The sequence below is a fragment of the Acyrthosiphon pisum genome, chromosome A2, assembly GCF_005508785.2.
Source record: "Acyrthosiphon pisum isolate AL4f chromosome A2, pea_aphid_22Mar2018_4r6ur, whole genome shotgun sequence".
Taxonomy (NCBI): domain Eukaryota; kingdom Metazoa; phylum Arthropoda; class Insecta; order Hemiptera; family Aphididae; genus Acyrthosiphon; species Acyrthosiphon pisum.
In genome coordinates, this window is record NC_042495.1 from 112,737,653 (window position 1) to 112,754,643 (window position 16,991).

The 16,991-nt window shown below is 29.2% G+C and overlaps 1 protein-coding gene across 1 annotated transcript; it reads right to left on the bottom strand.

Annotated features, from left to right (window-relative positions):
• Positions 1–220: 220 nt before the first annotated feature.
• Positions 221–10,291, bottom strand: LOC100159828 (glucose dehydrogenase [FAD, quinone]). Its single transcript, XM_003242811.4, has 4 exons — positions 10,077–10,291; positions 9,917–9,964; positions 1,772–3,193; positions 221–1,685 (listed from the first exon to the last, which is right to left on the bottom strand). Exons 3-4 carry the CDS (start codon positions 3,173–3,175, stop codon positions 1,218–1,220), a joined length of 1,872 nt encoding a protein of 623 aa, XP_003242859.1. The 5' UTR covers positions 3,176–3,193; positions 9,917–9,964; positions 10,077–10,291; the 3' UTR covers positions 221–1,217.
• Positions 10,292–16,991: the final 6,700 nt, after the last annotated feature.

The window sequence follows — 16,991 nt, forward strand, 5'->3', positions numbered from 1 at the left end:
ACCAAGTCGCAAATGTTATCGTTCGTGTTTGTTTTTTCACATTGCTTTTTTGGAAATCGATAAATATAAATTTTTCCAGAACGAAGTTAATTTCAAAACTTACTATGTATTTTATACAGTAAAGTACCAATATTCGAAAACGAAACATATTTCTGTGTGTCAATAATTTAACAAAAAATATATCAGTCGAAGTTTCTGTTCAAATATATATAATATGCAATAATATAATATGTATTTTATTTACGATACGATTACCGTATGGTTTGTTGTAAAATAAAGCACACCAATATTATTAAGGAAAAATAATAAATCATAAAATAATATTTAGGATAAAATTTCGATAAAACCCTAAGTATAGTAGGAAACTAGGATAGTAAAATACTATTAAATTTAAATTTAATCTATTTATCTTAGTCTTCATGGTTAATAATTAAACAATTTTAACATATTTTTCAATCAACATAATATTATTTTATTCAGAGAGAATGTTTCTATTTAAAAAAAAAATTGTATCTTCTTGGCCTTTTACATGCGTTATTGCTTATTGGAAAATAGTGATTGTTTTGAATTAATATAGAGTTAAAACAAATAGGTAGTCAAAATAATCACTAATCCAATTTCAGTTTTAGAGATACGATTTAAATTTATTAGGCACACCTCTTTTTAGGAAAACCCGAAAACAATTTCAGTTTATTTTTATTTTTCGATCCAAACGGTAGTAAAATGGTTTTATTTTATTTGATGGTGGAATGAAAACATGACAAATTTATGATCGTCCGTGATATTGATCGGGAGTAAAATTGAGAAGAGAATTAATACATCTTTGCAAATTTAATATTTATAATCGAAACCAAATCGGTATTGAGTAACTTTAGCTAAAAATGATTGTACCCAACTTATTGAAATACTATTTAATATTATGATTCTATTTGGAGAAAAGATAATTTCTGAGGTATCTCTTTTTGATATAAATATGGTCTGCAGTACTGATAAATGTACCTTAAGTAATAATTTTTTTTCAAAATTATTTTACCTAGACTATTACATTGTTTATTATAATATATGTTTTATATTCTATACTTATATCCTATACAAATTTAAAGAAATACAATAAAAAAATAATGTCTATCTACATAATAATAACACATAATAGATTAATAATAATTTCCACTGATATAATTTCAAGCACAGTTTAATTTATATCAGTTAGGTACTGATCACAAGTCTGCTTGGATGTTATTCAACCAAGTAGACTTAACTAAATCGGCGCCCTTCTCGCCAATCATGTAGGTCGGTGCAACAGTGTGGGCGCCCGTAATCGTGGGCATTATGGAGCAGTCTATCACCCTCAGTCTATTCACACCGTACACCTTCAGCTCAGAGTTAACTACGGCGTTTCGATCCCATTCCGGTCCCATTTTGCACGTGCCACACTGGTGGTGCATCTGCATTGTCATCGTCTCGACGCAACACTCCCAGTACGGATCGCTGCCGAATTCCAAATGCCTGCACCCGAGCAGGGGTGTTTTGTGTAACCGGGAACCGTACTTCTGAAACGCCTTGGTCTTGCTGAGCTCGATTGTCATTTTGATGCCTTCCACGATCCGTTTCAAATCCATACGGTCGGTGAAAAAGTTCGCGTTGATCACCGGCTTGTCGAATGGATTAGCACTGCGCAGCCTCACCTACACACGGACAACGTTTACACCGACGATTAATATTTTCGTACATACCAGCTAATATATTAATACATGTCAACAAAACATCATACCTGTCCCCTGCTCTCCGGGTACATCAACATAACCCAAATCGACCACGTGTCACGTGCCAAAGCGCCGTTATACGTCTCGTAGTACAGCCTGTCGGGTACACCCATCGATCTCCGTCCAATACTGGCGCCCAAACCCCCTTCACCCGCCAAACTGGTAGACAGGAATATATACTCGATATCGGGTATGTCTCCTACATCCGTGTTGTACTTGGTTTTCACGTAGCCAACACCTTCGGGTGGCAAGGTTGTCATGAAACTCTTTTTTTCGTTTATTTTAAATGCTTCGTTTATTAAGTTACGATATATTCTGTCCGGAACAAACGACACAGTTTCGTTCACTAGAAAAGCCAACCCGGCAAATGCTGGATGTTCTTGTAAGTTGTCCCCCACGCGTAAATCACTTATGGTCTTTATACCTAAAGGACCCAGATGTTCTTTAGGCCCAATACCTGACAACATTAACAGTTTAGCCGAGTTGAACGTGCCTGCTGATACTATCACCTCTTTTTTAGCCATAACTCTTCTTTTCTTTTTATTCTTCATAAACTCTACTCCATACGCCACTTTTGTTCGGTCGTCTATCAATATTTTTGTGACATACCCGAATTCGACTATATGCAGATTATTTAAGTTGTCGTGGAGATAAGCTCTTGCAGAAGTGATTCGTCTGCCACCCGATGTTGTACTTTGAACTCTGGAAAAGACAACATGACTACCCGGAGCGTTATAATCACCAACAGACATACCGACCTCAGGTGCTGACTCCAAGAACGCCTCGACCAGTTTCGACTTAAATTCAGGATAGTTAATTGGCAATGGTCCTTCAACCCCGTGATAGGGGGACCTCTTTAGTTCCGGTACGTTTATGTTTTCGTTTTTTATGAAATACGGTAGTATATCATTATAAGACCACCCTTGATTTCCTGCTTCCGCCCAACGATCGAAATCTCTTACATTACCCCTTGTGTACATATTGTTATTAATTATCGTGCTTCCTCCCAATCCTTTACCTGCTGGCCAAGGACAAGTCTTGTTTACAAGTCCTTTACAAGCATGTAATTCCTGTTCCGTGTGGTATGCCCAATTGTAATTAGTAAATTGTAAATAGTGAGCAATACTTGGAAGAGAAGTTATCAATGATTCTTCTCCGCCAGCTTCCAATAGTAGTATGTTCCATTTTGAGACCTCCGCTAACCGTCGGGCGACTGTCGCTCCTGCAGCACCAGCTCCTATCACTATAAAATCGTACTCATCTAATATTTTTTTATTTCCAAATTGAGGATCTTCGCGGAATTGAATTAAATTTTTACGATAAGCCTGACCCAAAAATCCAAAGATATTTATTGAAAAACATGGACTAGAAATTAGTAGAAAAATCCCGAGAACGATAAGTCTGACAGTCATGGTTGAAACTGTAGGTATCTGAAAATACAAAACACGTATGTTATAAGTTCAAAATTAGATTTGTTATGAAGCACTAATTTATATGATTTTACTTAAATTAATTATTTTGGTTGCAATAACACATATAATCACTGCATTATATTATAAATAATTGTAATATTAACCAGTTTTAAATGTTATTTAGAATATAATAAAAGCAGTATCTGTTTATACTATATTATGATATATTATGTTGTGTCTATAAGTTGCCATAAAATCAAAATAAATATTTATTATGGGTATATTTTAAAGTTATATAGTGAAGTGTGTAACGTGATTTATAAGGTATAGGGTCAGTTTCAAGCTGTTGTCATATTGTTTAAAAAAATTTTAATTTGTTGAACCTTATTTGAAAGTTATATGGATACTTTTTTGATGAATAACTCGAACACCCAGCTCAATGTCGTAACCATGCGCTCACTTATCATGTACATATTCATGACCATATTACGATAAACTTGAAAATAATATCACTACCGATTTAAGATGGGTATAAACTTACGTAAACTATCGGAAAAAATATGATTTAGTTTATCCTTTACGCATTGTTTGACTTATCGCATTTGATATTCGGACTTGAACTATACCTACATATATTTTCTTAAAGTTGGATACACATTCGGTAATAAATATTTTCTTAACGATTTAGTACAATTGTAAAGCTGATTCTTTTTTTTTTGAATGTAGGTATAAGGCATTTTTATAACTATGTATAACTTTTAATAACTATTTATTGCAGTATTCTTTGCTGATATTTATTTTTAATATATGAGTCAAAAGCCAACCTAGAACATCATAATAACTTATAAGAAATGTATTTTATCTTATTGTATTGAACTTTTTACAGTAATATAATACCTTATAACCAAACATAAAAACATTCTCAGATAGACGGCAGTGCTTATTTTCTTCACCAATTGAAATTGAAAAATAAATCAAATGTGTAAAAAAAAAAAATCATATTATCACTGATTGCTATCATTTCATAACAATAGCAATAAATTAAAAATCTTAAGGAATACTATGCTTCTCAATTATAATGAATAACTTGAAAAATATTTTTCTATTTTTGAATCATTATTTTATTTGTACTCATCACATTTATTTGACACTGCATGGTTCCCTTTACTTGATTGAATTATATTTAGTTTTAAATTATTATACAATACATATTTTATAGTGCATAATTATATTTAAAATTATAATATTCATCATAACGATAGCAAACAAAATATGAAATTATGGCTCGGCGCGGCGCAGTGGTTTAAATCAATCACGCGATTTTATTGAGGTAAGCAACGAACGCTGCCACTAGTTCTCGGATGGGTGACCACCCAGGTTCATAGTTCGCAAAACCCTTGTCATACATACACGTGTTCCTAACTGACCGTACCAAACATTCCAATCCTACTGTACCAACGCCCTACCAACCTACAGGCTAATGACTTCAGTCGTCGAAGCCTAAACCTCTTAAAAAAAAAAAAAAATATGAAATGGAAACCTATATTGACTTTTGAGTTTTATGATTGATAGACATAATCAATAGTAACATTATCTCCATAAAAATATCTATGTACCTGCTTAACGTCACTTGTCATAACATTCATAACTGTAATAATTTTAAACCGAAATTTTTAATGCATTTGTTAAATATTATACACATACAATTTATTAGTCTTGGATAAATTTATATTATCCGGCAAAAAATCTAAGAAATGCAATTCGCTGACTGTATTTAATATATAATATTATAGTATTAACTTTGTTTTATTTTTCTTTATTTCACTGTAGTAAAAATAATTTAAGCCACAATGTTGAATTTAAAAAGCGTAATTAAGATATAATTATTTCATTAAATTAAATTTTATTGTTTAAATAAGGAGTAGATTCAATTTTTTCTTAAGAACTTTCCTATGAAAAATAATTTTATAAATTTGAAAAAATATGATAAAAAATGTTGGTCAATATTGTTATCTAAGATAAATGCATAAAATGTATAATATCATAAAAAAAAGTCGATGTCGCTCTGCTGTACAATAGGTTACAAGTGAGTCACTGTAATGGATGGTGTTAAATTTAAATTCAATGAAATAATATCATTGTATAAGAAAAACGATTCCGGGCGAAAACAGTCAGTCAGCCTATGATATTACTAAGTATAGGTATTTGATGATATTATTGTAAATAAAGTAATTTATATATTTACTTATTTATGTAGAACTTTGTTTTAAATTTTCAATCATCAGCTATAAAAGTTGAAAATTTTATAAATTTTTAACTACAAAATAATTATTAAATTTTAAATTTGATAAATTTTGTCAAAATTCGAACTTTAAATGCTTATAAAAAAAAATTGTGAATATGGATTTTTTATATTTTCATTTTCTATTGAAACAATATACTAGGAGCCTTGTATTAAACTTTCAAGCTTTTTTAACCAACAAATAAAATTGTATTGATATTTATAGAAAAAAAAAAAAATGGAAACTGAAAATATTCGTAAACAGCTCAAAATAAGTCAAAATATTTGGAAAATGTTATAGTGTATAGAAAATGCTAATATAAACATTCCGTCAAAATTTCAGAATCTAAAAGCACAGTATACAGAAATTCAATAATAATATTACGTGCATTGGTTATATGATTAGGTAATAGATTTAATTTTCAACAAAAAACCATTAAAATAATATTAGTTGAATTTAAAATTTTATATTGCAGAATCTGATGGATAATATTATAAAATGTGTATTCTATATAATATATGGTAATTGGTAATATGTAAAATAAAACAAATTCCTCACATTAGAGGAATGTCATTTAAATACCAGTTTGAAATTAGAGTTTCAAAAGTATCTACAGTTTTAAATTTTTTAATTACAACAAAAAAACAAAAGATTACAATTTGCTGAAATCTTGTTTTGATCAAAAATCCCCGTTTCTTCTTATTATTTAAAAAGAGTTAGGAAATTTTAATTTTGTCCACCCATAATATCAACTATAGATCTGATTTTCTACCAAGAACCATCCTCAAAGTTACAGATTTAAGCATTTTTCTCTTACTAATATTTTCTATAATTTGTCTTCAGACTCCGTTTTTTTAAGTGCACTTAATAATTGTTATAAAATCAATTTGTAAAAATTCATTGATCCTCTCAAAATCTAAAATAGAAAAAAAAAATGTTGAAATTATTGAGAACAAAAAAGTAAACCTCCAAATTCACCAAATCATATATTATAATTACGTTGCAACACACGTATTAAGTAGTTAGAATTAAAATTTATATATTTTTTGACTGAAGCTAAAGAGATGCAAATTTGAAATTTTATTTTCATATTTTTTCAGACCATTCCGACCATGGAATATATTAATTAGCTTCTGTATATGGAATGTTTGTTACTATACTAGCAATGCTGATAAAATGTGATCAAGGTCCTATCCTTGTAAAAAAAATAGTTATACAAATTCCAGACAAGTGATTTCAGATACTCAGATAAGATAATTATTAAATACGATAGAAGCACTATACATCCATTATTGTGAACGCATAAATAATTTATTTTGTATATTCGTTTTTGATTAAAATCAATACGCTGACGAACTCAGAAAATTGAACATTCCACCCAACATGAACGAAGCATTAGGGCCAGGCATCGAAAACATATCAAACATATAAGCTTTCCTGAGGAAGACCAAACTATACAATAGAATTTAAACTTTTTTGTTAATAACAATCAGAAACCATCTTATTATGTATAAAAACTAATAACCTTTGTTATTGATGTTTTTTTTTTTGTTCAATAAAAAAAAAAAAATGGAACAAAAAAAAAATTAATTATTTTATGTTATATCTTAATTTTGGTTTTGTAATAATAATTGTAATACTTTGAAAACTAGTCATAACAAAGTCCGGTACCTATAGGCTCCATTTAAAGGTAGATTGTAGATATACATTAAATTTTAGAACAATCCAAACATATTACGCAACTACGCAAGTATTATTTAAAATCCTTTCTAATAGATATCGAGTCTAAATGAACATCTGAAAAGCCATCATTGTATTATTATGGCCTTATTTGTAATCATTTTATTTTTTTTTTTTTTTTATTCCTTTAATTATGATTTTAATAAAGTAATTTTAGACAACTATAATTGCCAATTTTAGCCATTATTATATAAAATTTTAATAATTTTAGCCATCGAATGCAGTATTCATAATTTTCAAAAAATGCAAAGTATAATAATATATATTATATTATTTATAAAAGAGGTTTAAAAATCTTTGTCAAAACGAGTAACGTGAATGATAAACTATTATCTGCACAGAGTCTTATAAATATTAGGTAAATTCTATTATAGTGGTTTTTACTTCATGATAAATTAATCAAAATCTGTATTTTATTTAAAATTAATCAACTACAAAGAGAAAACTTTTTAGAATTACTTTTGAATTTTCTAATTTTCTGAAAATTTACATTCATATATTTAAAGTAGTAGGTTTCCAATAATTCATTATAATTTATAAACCAGTAACTTTTTTGGGTAGAGTTTGCATTCCCGTAAATTCCTGGGAACGAACCTTGTAAGAAATATTCTGATTTCTGGGAATTCTTGGAAATTTTGGGTTTGGAAATTCTCAGAAATACCAAAAACTGTCAAAACCAAAAGTTTTCCTATAAACAGTCATATTTCTTGTATTTATTTTTACATAATCCTGATATTATATTATTAAAACCTATTATACGTTCCCATACTATAATAGAGTATAGACCATCATAGTTCTGGAAAGATATTCATCAGTTTAAGTTAAGCCATTATCGTTCGAAGAAAAAGAGGATAGTTATGTTCTGATAGTAAGTAGGTACCTATATGAATATAATAATATGAACTGCTCAACTACAGTTTGAAAATGGTTATCAATAATTATTTTTTGTTATCATAGGCAATCACATTTTTTTTTATGTGTTTATTTTTTTACATTTGAAATACCTACCTATACTAAATATAAGTATAACTGTATTATGTTTGATGTTATAATAATTTCAAGTTATGTAAATTATCAAATCATCCTATAGTACAGGATAGTTATTCATTATTAGACACAGACGTAGGTATAGTTAATATTTTTAGCATAAAAAAAATGATATTTTTAGAGCAAAAATCTATATTGCTATATGCATTGGTATATAGACGGGGGACGGAATTATGCCCTCCCACCATTTTCCGTATTATTATTATTATTTGCTTTTTTTTGGTATTTATCAACTGTAGTAAACTTATAAGCAAGGACATATCACCATACTGTTTCATATACTTGTTAACGGATTAGCTATATTATAACATATTGCCAACATAAACCAAAAACATGAATTTGACAAAATTTGAAGTTGTAGTTACAACAATATTCAAAAGCCTCACACAAACGTCTAAAATCACGATGCATGACAAAACAAAAATAAAATTGTATTTAATTGTATGATAAAACGTTATTTTTCTTCAAATAATAATATACTATTACCTATGTATATTTTTTTGTTTTATAAGAACTAATAAAGTCAAGCCTATATAGGTACTTTATTTTTCGTATCTTACCCCGTGAGTAATGAAAACTGTGAGTAATCGTTAATTTTTAAGCCCCCCACCTCTCTAACGAAAATTCTTCGTGGTTATATTATGTTACACTCGACTACAACTACCAGCATCATTTTTTTAGCTGTTTTACGATTCTGGTAGAAATGACGAAACCGGAAAAAACTTCAAACACATTTTTTATCGATTATTCATTGTTTGACTGCACTGGGAACGCCAACAAAATATTCATAGACATAAATAATAATACATCTAGTATAGAGCTTATACCATTTATTTTATCTGTTCACTATAGATACCATGGATGCCGGTGTGCAGTTATATACGTTTTACCTTGAGTTACGTAAATTATTTTAGGTGGGGCTATAATATTATGCAGGTTTAGGGTGCTCAGAAGTTCCGGTCTCCCGAAAACCTTTATCGGTATAATAATATCAATATGTCCCGGTAATTTAACTCGTATTATAAATTCGTATTTCATCATTTGAAAATGTATTGACATTATTCATTTATGTATTTATTTATTTATTTATTTACCTTTATTTACCTTTCTGTGGTATCTTCCGTTTTCGTCTAACTATTTATTAAACAGTTGGATTTTGATTGTTTAAAATTGTTTAAAATATTGAAGAAATAAAAAAAAAGTAAAATGTGTTAAAATGTAATTTAGTATATAAAATGTTTATTGTACGTTTGTTTATTAAACAAACACCATAGCACGCTACTCGATATTTGTCCTTTATATTTTAGGTTTTTAATAACAATTAACCAAGGCAACGATAACCATACGAAAAATCGGTGAGAAACTAAAAATCTTGTACCAGCCCTAACACATATTTATGTTTAAATTTATCAAAGAAATGTTATATTTAATTAAATACACCATGCATGATTTAGCCTTATTATGCCTGGACTACAGTTAGTTCCCGAAGTTTTTGTGTTCGACCCACGCGTTTCCGTGAATTTTTGGGAATTCGGAATTCGGAAAACGGGAATTCCCGCCACACTTAGCTATAGTGAGTTCCCGAGTATTGCCCACCCCTAACAGCTGTCAAGCTAAAATTATGGATCTTAAAAATATATTACCATACAATATGACGATAATCTTTACTTACATTACCACTTTATGTATTGTATACACAACTGCGTGAGACTTACATAATCTGGAACAAAGAATATTCAACAGCGATTAAGAAAAAAAAACAACTTTAAGCGCACAGCGGGCACATAATATGGCACGGTTAACGAAACATAGAGACAAATAACAATATATACCTCCTTGTTAACTCCTTCAGAAATGGCTGATTACTGCAACAACTTATCATCGAAAATGACCACATGCCCATGCGGAATCGGCGAATGTAATTATAGTAAAAACCAGTTTCTTTAAACCGACACAAGTTCAATACACCAACAACTGTGGACGGTTCGTTGACCTTCAAGATGGAACAAAGTTTCGTGGTTATACCGTTGTTTTGTGAACAATTATAGGTTAATGTAAATTTTACGATACATATATGATGCGATCGTACTAAATCTGTTTTAAAATAGTACCCACGTAGGCATCAATATATTTTATACTGTACCGGTACGATTTTATATTATATAATTATATAACTCGTTCGTAACAGTAACTGTGCAATGTATTATTATAACAACTAGGTAGTGGTTTTGACCTCGTCTCGTATTTGGATGTGCTATAAAATTAACCGGTCTGCCTCTAAGATTTACAATTTAAAAAAACCACGTGTAAACAAAAGTCTGAAATAATGTAAATGTTTTTTATTCTCCAGCGGATCCAACTGGACTATGTGCAAGAATGAAAATAATAAATAGGTTTATTACGATTAGACCAACATTTAGATGCATTCAAAGTTTTTTGAAATGAATTTGTTAAAATTATCAGCGCGAAGACCCTACACAACGCTGTAACCATTCTGCGATTCGACGAAAATTTGTTTTGGAAAAGTCCATTCTATCTTCAACTCCCGAGTGACGGACACGTAATTGGAATTTCCACAATTTGGAACCAATTTTTGTCAACTTCCACTTTAAAAATATATTAACTACTTACCTGAAATTTGAAAATTGTATACATGTTATTATAACGACAGAACGAGAAAAATAAATAAATGAGAAATACATTTTTTTTTAACGTCATGACTCTTTATACACCCTAACTTTGATTTATTTTTCCTCACATGAATAATATTACCGAATCAATTTAAATACAATATAATATAAACATTACATTTTTTAATAACTTTTATAAGTTAAAATCTTTCATTGTATAATTGTGTTTAAATCATCTGCTGAGTTCTTACTCTTGAATTCAGTATGAGTGAAAGGCCTATATGATATTTCGTTGTTCATCGCTCAAAAAACACTACTCTACCACCCTTAAAAAAGTCTATGGCTAGTGTATTTACAAAACTACACGTGAAGATTTTTACAATAATATGCAGTAATACATTGTTATCAAATATACTAATAGTTATTAGAGTACAATCTTAAAATGTCTCTCCGAAAACATCAATGCAGCAAAAATACACAAAACAAAAATAGTTTCAAAATATAAACTTAATTATATTTTTGAGTCTTTTTAGACGTTTTTATATCATCTGCATCGATAAAAAAATAATCATTTACTTACAACTTCGCACACAATCTTCTTGTCGATCATTTTTTGGACAAATGTGTATATCTATTTTCGCATATTATTAACTATTAAGGAATTTTGTCAAATTGTACGGAAAATAATCATTTATAGCACGTAAATAAAATATGTATTACGTTCCACTTATTTTGAGTTACTGCAGATAATTATAATTTATTTAAGTGATCCTGTAACATTAGTATTCTGTGGTAATTAATACTCTATTATCTTCTGTACGTTCACTAAAAAATATCAGTTTTTCCGAGGTCATTAAGGAATTATTACAGCAAAATAAAAAGCTTTCATGCTAATTTCAAATGTTAGCCATTATTGAGTAAACAACTAAAATGTTAGATAACAATATTATAAATTTAATATGAATGAACTTGAATCATGATCAGTTTTATTTACAAATATATACATAGAGAGTAGCAGAAAGACCTGACAAATAAAATAACATATTAATATTATTTTCTAGTCAATATTTTTTTATTTAATTTTTCTATATAATTTATTGACTCGTTTGCTACACATATAATGTAACATTGTATATATTTGTTTTCAAACTGAAAATAAAAAAATAAAATTAGCCAATTTGTAAATCCAGTTTTTAGACAACTTTTGATTGTAAAAACATTTATCTAGCTAAGTCAAGTTGTTTATTTTATGTAATTTTTTTTTTAATTTCAAATATAAAGTAAGGTTTATTAGTTGGAAAAGTAATACCTTTTAAAAAAAAATACTTAGATTTTAACAATAAGGTACATACATAATATTTAACAATTCTTATTTTTTAAAAAAGTTTCTACTTTTTGAATTTAAAATGTTTCTTACGACTGGATTAACTTAATTTAATTAAAATTATGAGATTCAAAAACTACATGACTATTAAATATATGTAAAATAAATCAAATATGCTTGTGAAGCGAGCGTATTAAAGTTATATGATATATAAAAAAATAAAAATAGCGATTAGAACAAAAGTTATTTCGTTTATTATAGATCTTTCTGTAACACTCTGTATATTATGAAAAATATTAAGCCGAAATTCCCCACCTTCTTACTCACACACAATTCCTATACTAACTGTGCGTCAAGATGAATTTCAAGAGGTTAGGTTGAATTAGTTACATATGTAACTAATTTATTCAGGGTCAATATTCAACATCGCTCTATTTTTAAATATCTATTACAATTAGGTATGGCGTTACGTTCACAATATTACTAAAAATTGCCATGAAATATAATTACCTATATATTTTAAATAGTTAGTGGAAATAATAATTTAACTGTTCTTGTTAATTATTATACCAACCATGTATTGGAATGTTTTGAGTTCTGAACTATAACATATAATTTAATGGATCGACAAGTCTATAGATAATATAGGTACCTAATAAATTGTGAAAATAATTTACCAAAATATTATAAACTCAACAGCGACACTGTTTATTAAAAAAAAAAAAATACAAAAATACATAAAACAATGAATCAAGATGTTCAATGAAATATAACATTACAGGTGAATGTATTATATTATTATAGTATGTCGCCGGAGGTACTCATATTTTGCCCACTCACACAATTTTCCCCTTCCCCACTGTACAATACATAATATTATCATTACATTAAATGAAAAAATAATGGTGGTGGAACATTGTCCTTCGTTGCTTAGCTCCTTAGACAAAGATTGGGGACTATTGATAGAGGGAAGAGGCGGTGATTAGTATTTATAAATGTTATAACTACTGCTTAATATACTGTTTAGATGTATGACCGACAAGCAGAGAGTGGTGACAGTAAACGGTTAGATTGTTGGCATTTACCAATCGATTCGGTAAATGTTGTAAATTGTTATAAATATCTCAAAATGAGGACATTTAACTGGTGTTTGTTTACAATATGCACAATTATAGTTATTTAGTGCACGTTGACATTTACGAATAAAAAACATAAAATTACAATTATTTGTCTATTAATAAGTAATTAGAGACACAAATTAATATAGATATAATATAATAGACAATCAATTAGATAAATAAATAACTATAGTTTAATATAGGCAATAACTAATTTATTATGATGTATACCAGCTAATTATATTTTATTAATTAGCATGGCATCTTACAAATTGTATAGGTAGGTACTGTCTAACTCGTAGGCAAGTAGAGTAACATCAGTTGTCAACTGACTAGCGTCCGTAAAATAATTTTAATAAGAGGAATATGAAAAAAGTCAGTTATTTGTAAACAATATTTAAAAATTAATTTATAAATCACCATGACTAGGAAAATCAAATGTTCAAAATAATGACCCAACGTGATGGCAGTGGCGCTAACCTAAGTAAAAAAAAGTTAGAAGACACTTACGTATATTACATGGCTTGAAACCGAAAATATTTTTTTCAATTTCGTTTTCGGTTTCGGTTATCATCGATATTTATTTTTACCGATTTTGATTTCGATTTTGATTACCGGTATTGATTTTTTTCAAATTTGTTTTCGGTTTTGATATAAATTTCAGTTTTTAATGGTTTAAACTGGTATTCAAAATCGGTATTCAATATGGGTTTCAAGTCCTGAATTATTATTATATTATTATAATGCCCCAGGCTTGAAACCGAAAATATTATTTTCCAATTTCGTTTTCGGTTTTGGATATCATCGGTATTTATTTTTTTCTTATTTCGTTTTTGGTTTTGAATACCGGTTTTATATTTTTTGATTTCGATTTTGTTTACGGTTTCGGTATCAATTTCGGTTTTTAATGACCAGGGCTTGAAACCGAAAATATATTTCCCGATATCGATTTCGGTTTCGGATATCATCGGTATTTATTTTTTCTGGTTTTGATTTTTAACGGTTTTAACCGGTATTCAAAACCGGTATCAAATATTAACTTCAAGCCCTGGTACAGAGTAGTGCACCATTGAAAAACCATGCTTATTTGTGCTAATCGATTGGCTCGCTCTATAGGACAGAAAGCTGAACATATAAGTTCATACAAGGTGTCAATTGATCTATTGTGCAGATGGGAATGGGGAACTCACAAGCAGATTGGTTGGATGGCTTAAAAATTACAACCAACGATGTTCAAGCACTTTTAAGTACGGTTTTTCGTACCTATGTGACGAAAATATCGTAAAATATAATATTGTCCCCCCCCCCCGAACTGCCGCTTATCCATCCCACTAGTCTCGTCAGCTGCGAAAATTAGTAATGCAATATAAATAATAGGAATATTAAAAGGAATAATTATATATAATATTATATTATTTATACAAACTTGAAGCACGTTATTACTTATTTATAGTCACATATAGCAATGACTTACAAATAATAAGATATCAAGAAAAAATTAGTGACAGATAACCACTCCGTCAAACTCAGTGTAAAAAAAACGGCTCTAAAATTAGTTGTGTCGTATATACGCCACGGTAACGCTTGGCGTATTTAACAGATATATTTCGATTTCCGATTCTCAAACCGTCAAACGAGTAAATTATCGATACCTGCTATAAAAGCTTATTTAAATTATCCATTTGGTGACCACGATAATGAGTACTGCACAAAAGGATAATTATTAAACAAAGTCAACAACTGACCACGATAACGGGTACTGAATGTTCAAGGGTGAAATATCTTTAACCTAGACAAAGTCTTACTCTTTCTTGACTGACCACAATAACGAGAAGTGGAAGAGAAAGTAAGTACTAAAGTGTCTCGCTACCTTTTCCAAAAGTGTTATTCAACACAAAATCCTGAAATAAAACGTAAGCACAATTTTCGGACAGAAACACTTCGCAAGCATGAAACAATCATAAAATAAAACACTTAGCCCGAGTTACAGCTGTTGTCGCTTACCCACGTGCAACCATCGCACCTACGCCTCCGCCGAGTTCCACGACGACGGCAATACTGTCTCGTGCCTGCGAATTAAGCGGTGTTATATGTACAAATATTATAGTGTCGCCTCAGCACATTTTAGCTTCGTTGGCCTGAGTAATAACTAATAATTTACTTATTTGCTTAATTATATTTCTAAATTAATACTATGTAAATATATTAATTTCTAAAGTAGAATACAGTTGTGATATAATTGTATAGCTAAGTCTTTGGACTACAGATATAATTTATAATAAAATAGTCTCCTAAATAATTGAACTTAGTCTAGCGACTTGAATTAAAAATTTGAAAATACTATAGAATAATTAGTACATATGCTACGTAATAATAATAGTCTACTATCATTGAAATAGGTCGCCAAGCTAAGTTCAATTATTTAGCAGACTATTTCTACATAAATGATAATTATAGTTTAAAGACTTAGCTATAAAATTATATCACAACTTTCAGATTTTTATACTAAGCGTTTTTTTTTTTTTACACGGAGTTTGGCGGAGTGTTTTGTTGGGATAATATATACAGACACCCAATACAGCAATACCCACGATAGACCATATAGTATGATAATATTAAGATAAACTATAGCAAAGTATAAAATATAGTTAATACATATGTATCTAGTCAAGCCCAGTTTGGAAAGTCGTTAGATGCAGTATCTGCTTTAAGATCCAAGTCAAACAAACGGCATTTGAAACATGTTTTCCATCCTTTTCCTAGTTAAATCTATAATTTTAAATTATTTTTATTTGCAAATAATATGTTACTTACTGGTATTCTAGCTTAGTTTTGAAATTCACTTGCAAAAATAAAAAATGTTCGAAAATGGCAAGAGCAAATGTCATCCCAGCACTTGAATAAAAAAAAAAAATGTCATTTTTGTTATTTTATTTGGAAACATCTTCATCGTTCTTTAAATGAATCGTTAAGCACAGTTTTGAAGGTGGTAAGTCGTTCCTTCTGCTTTAATATCTAAGTAACATAAACATCACCTGAAACACGATTTTCCATTTTTTTTTTTGCAAAAAATTACTAACCAGTGTCTTAAAGTTTCTAGCTTTGTTTTGAAATCCTCCCACCGCAAGATTCAAAAACAACTAAATAATACAAGGAAAAAAAACTAACTAGTAACATGTGTTTCACCAGCACCCATAAGTAAAAAAAAAAAATTCTTTTATAAACGTTTAGCTCGCGATTTATATGAATATTTAATTACTTGAATACAGTAAGTTCAATACCTATATATTAATGATTTACTGTTGGTATAGTTACTGGTAGATATTAGTTTATGCATTCTTCTTATTATTTATTATTTATTAACGGGTGAGCTCTTTACAACAATTTAATATTTAAATTACAATAATGAATACAATACATAAAATAAATACAAAATTCATTACATTAGATAGATTATAGTAAAATATAATAATAGTACCTAGCCTATTATAATAGTGATACCTAATTCCAACAGTATTAATGAGTGCTGCTCTTGTTGTATATCATACAATCTAAAGGATTATTCCTACCATAATTTGTAGTGTCGGCAGAAACTACATAAGGAACACGATATCTAGTAGGACGAGAAGGAACTTAAAGTTCACCAATGAAAGCAGGGAGGGAGCATCAACACGA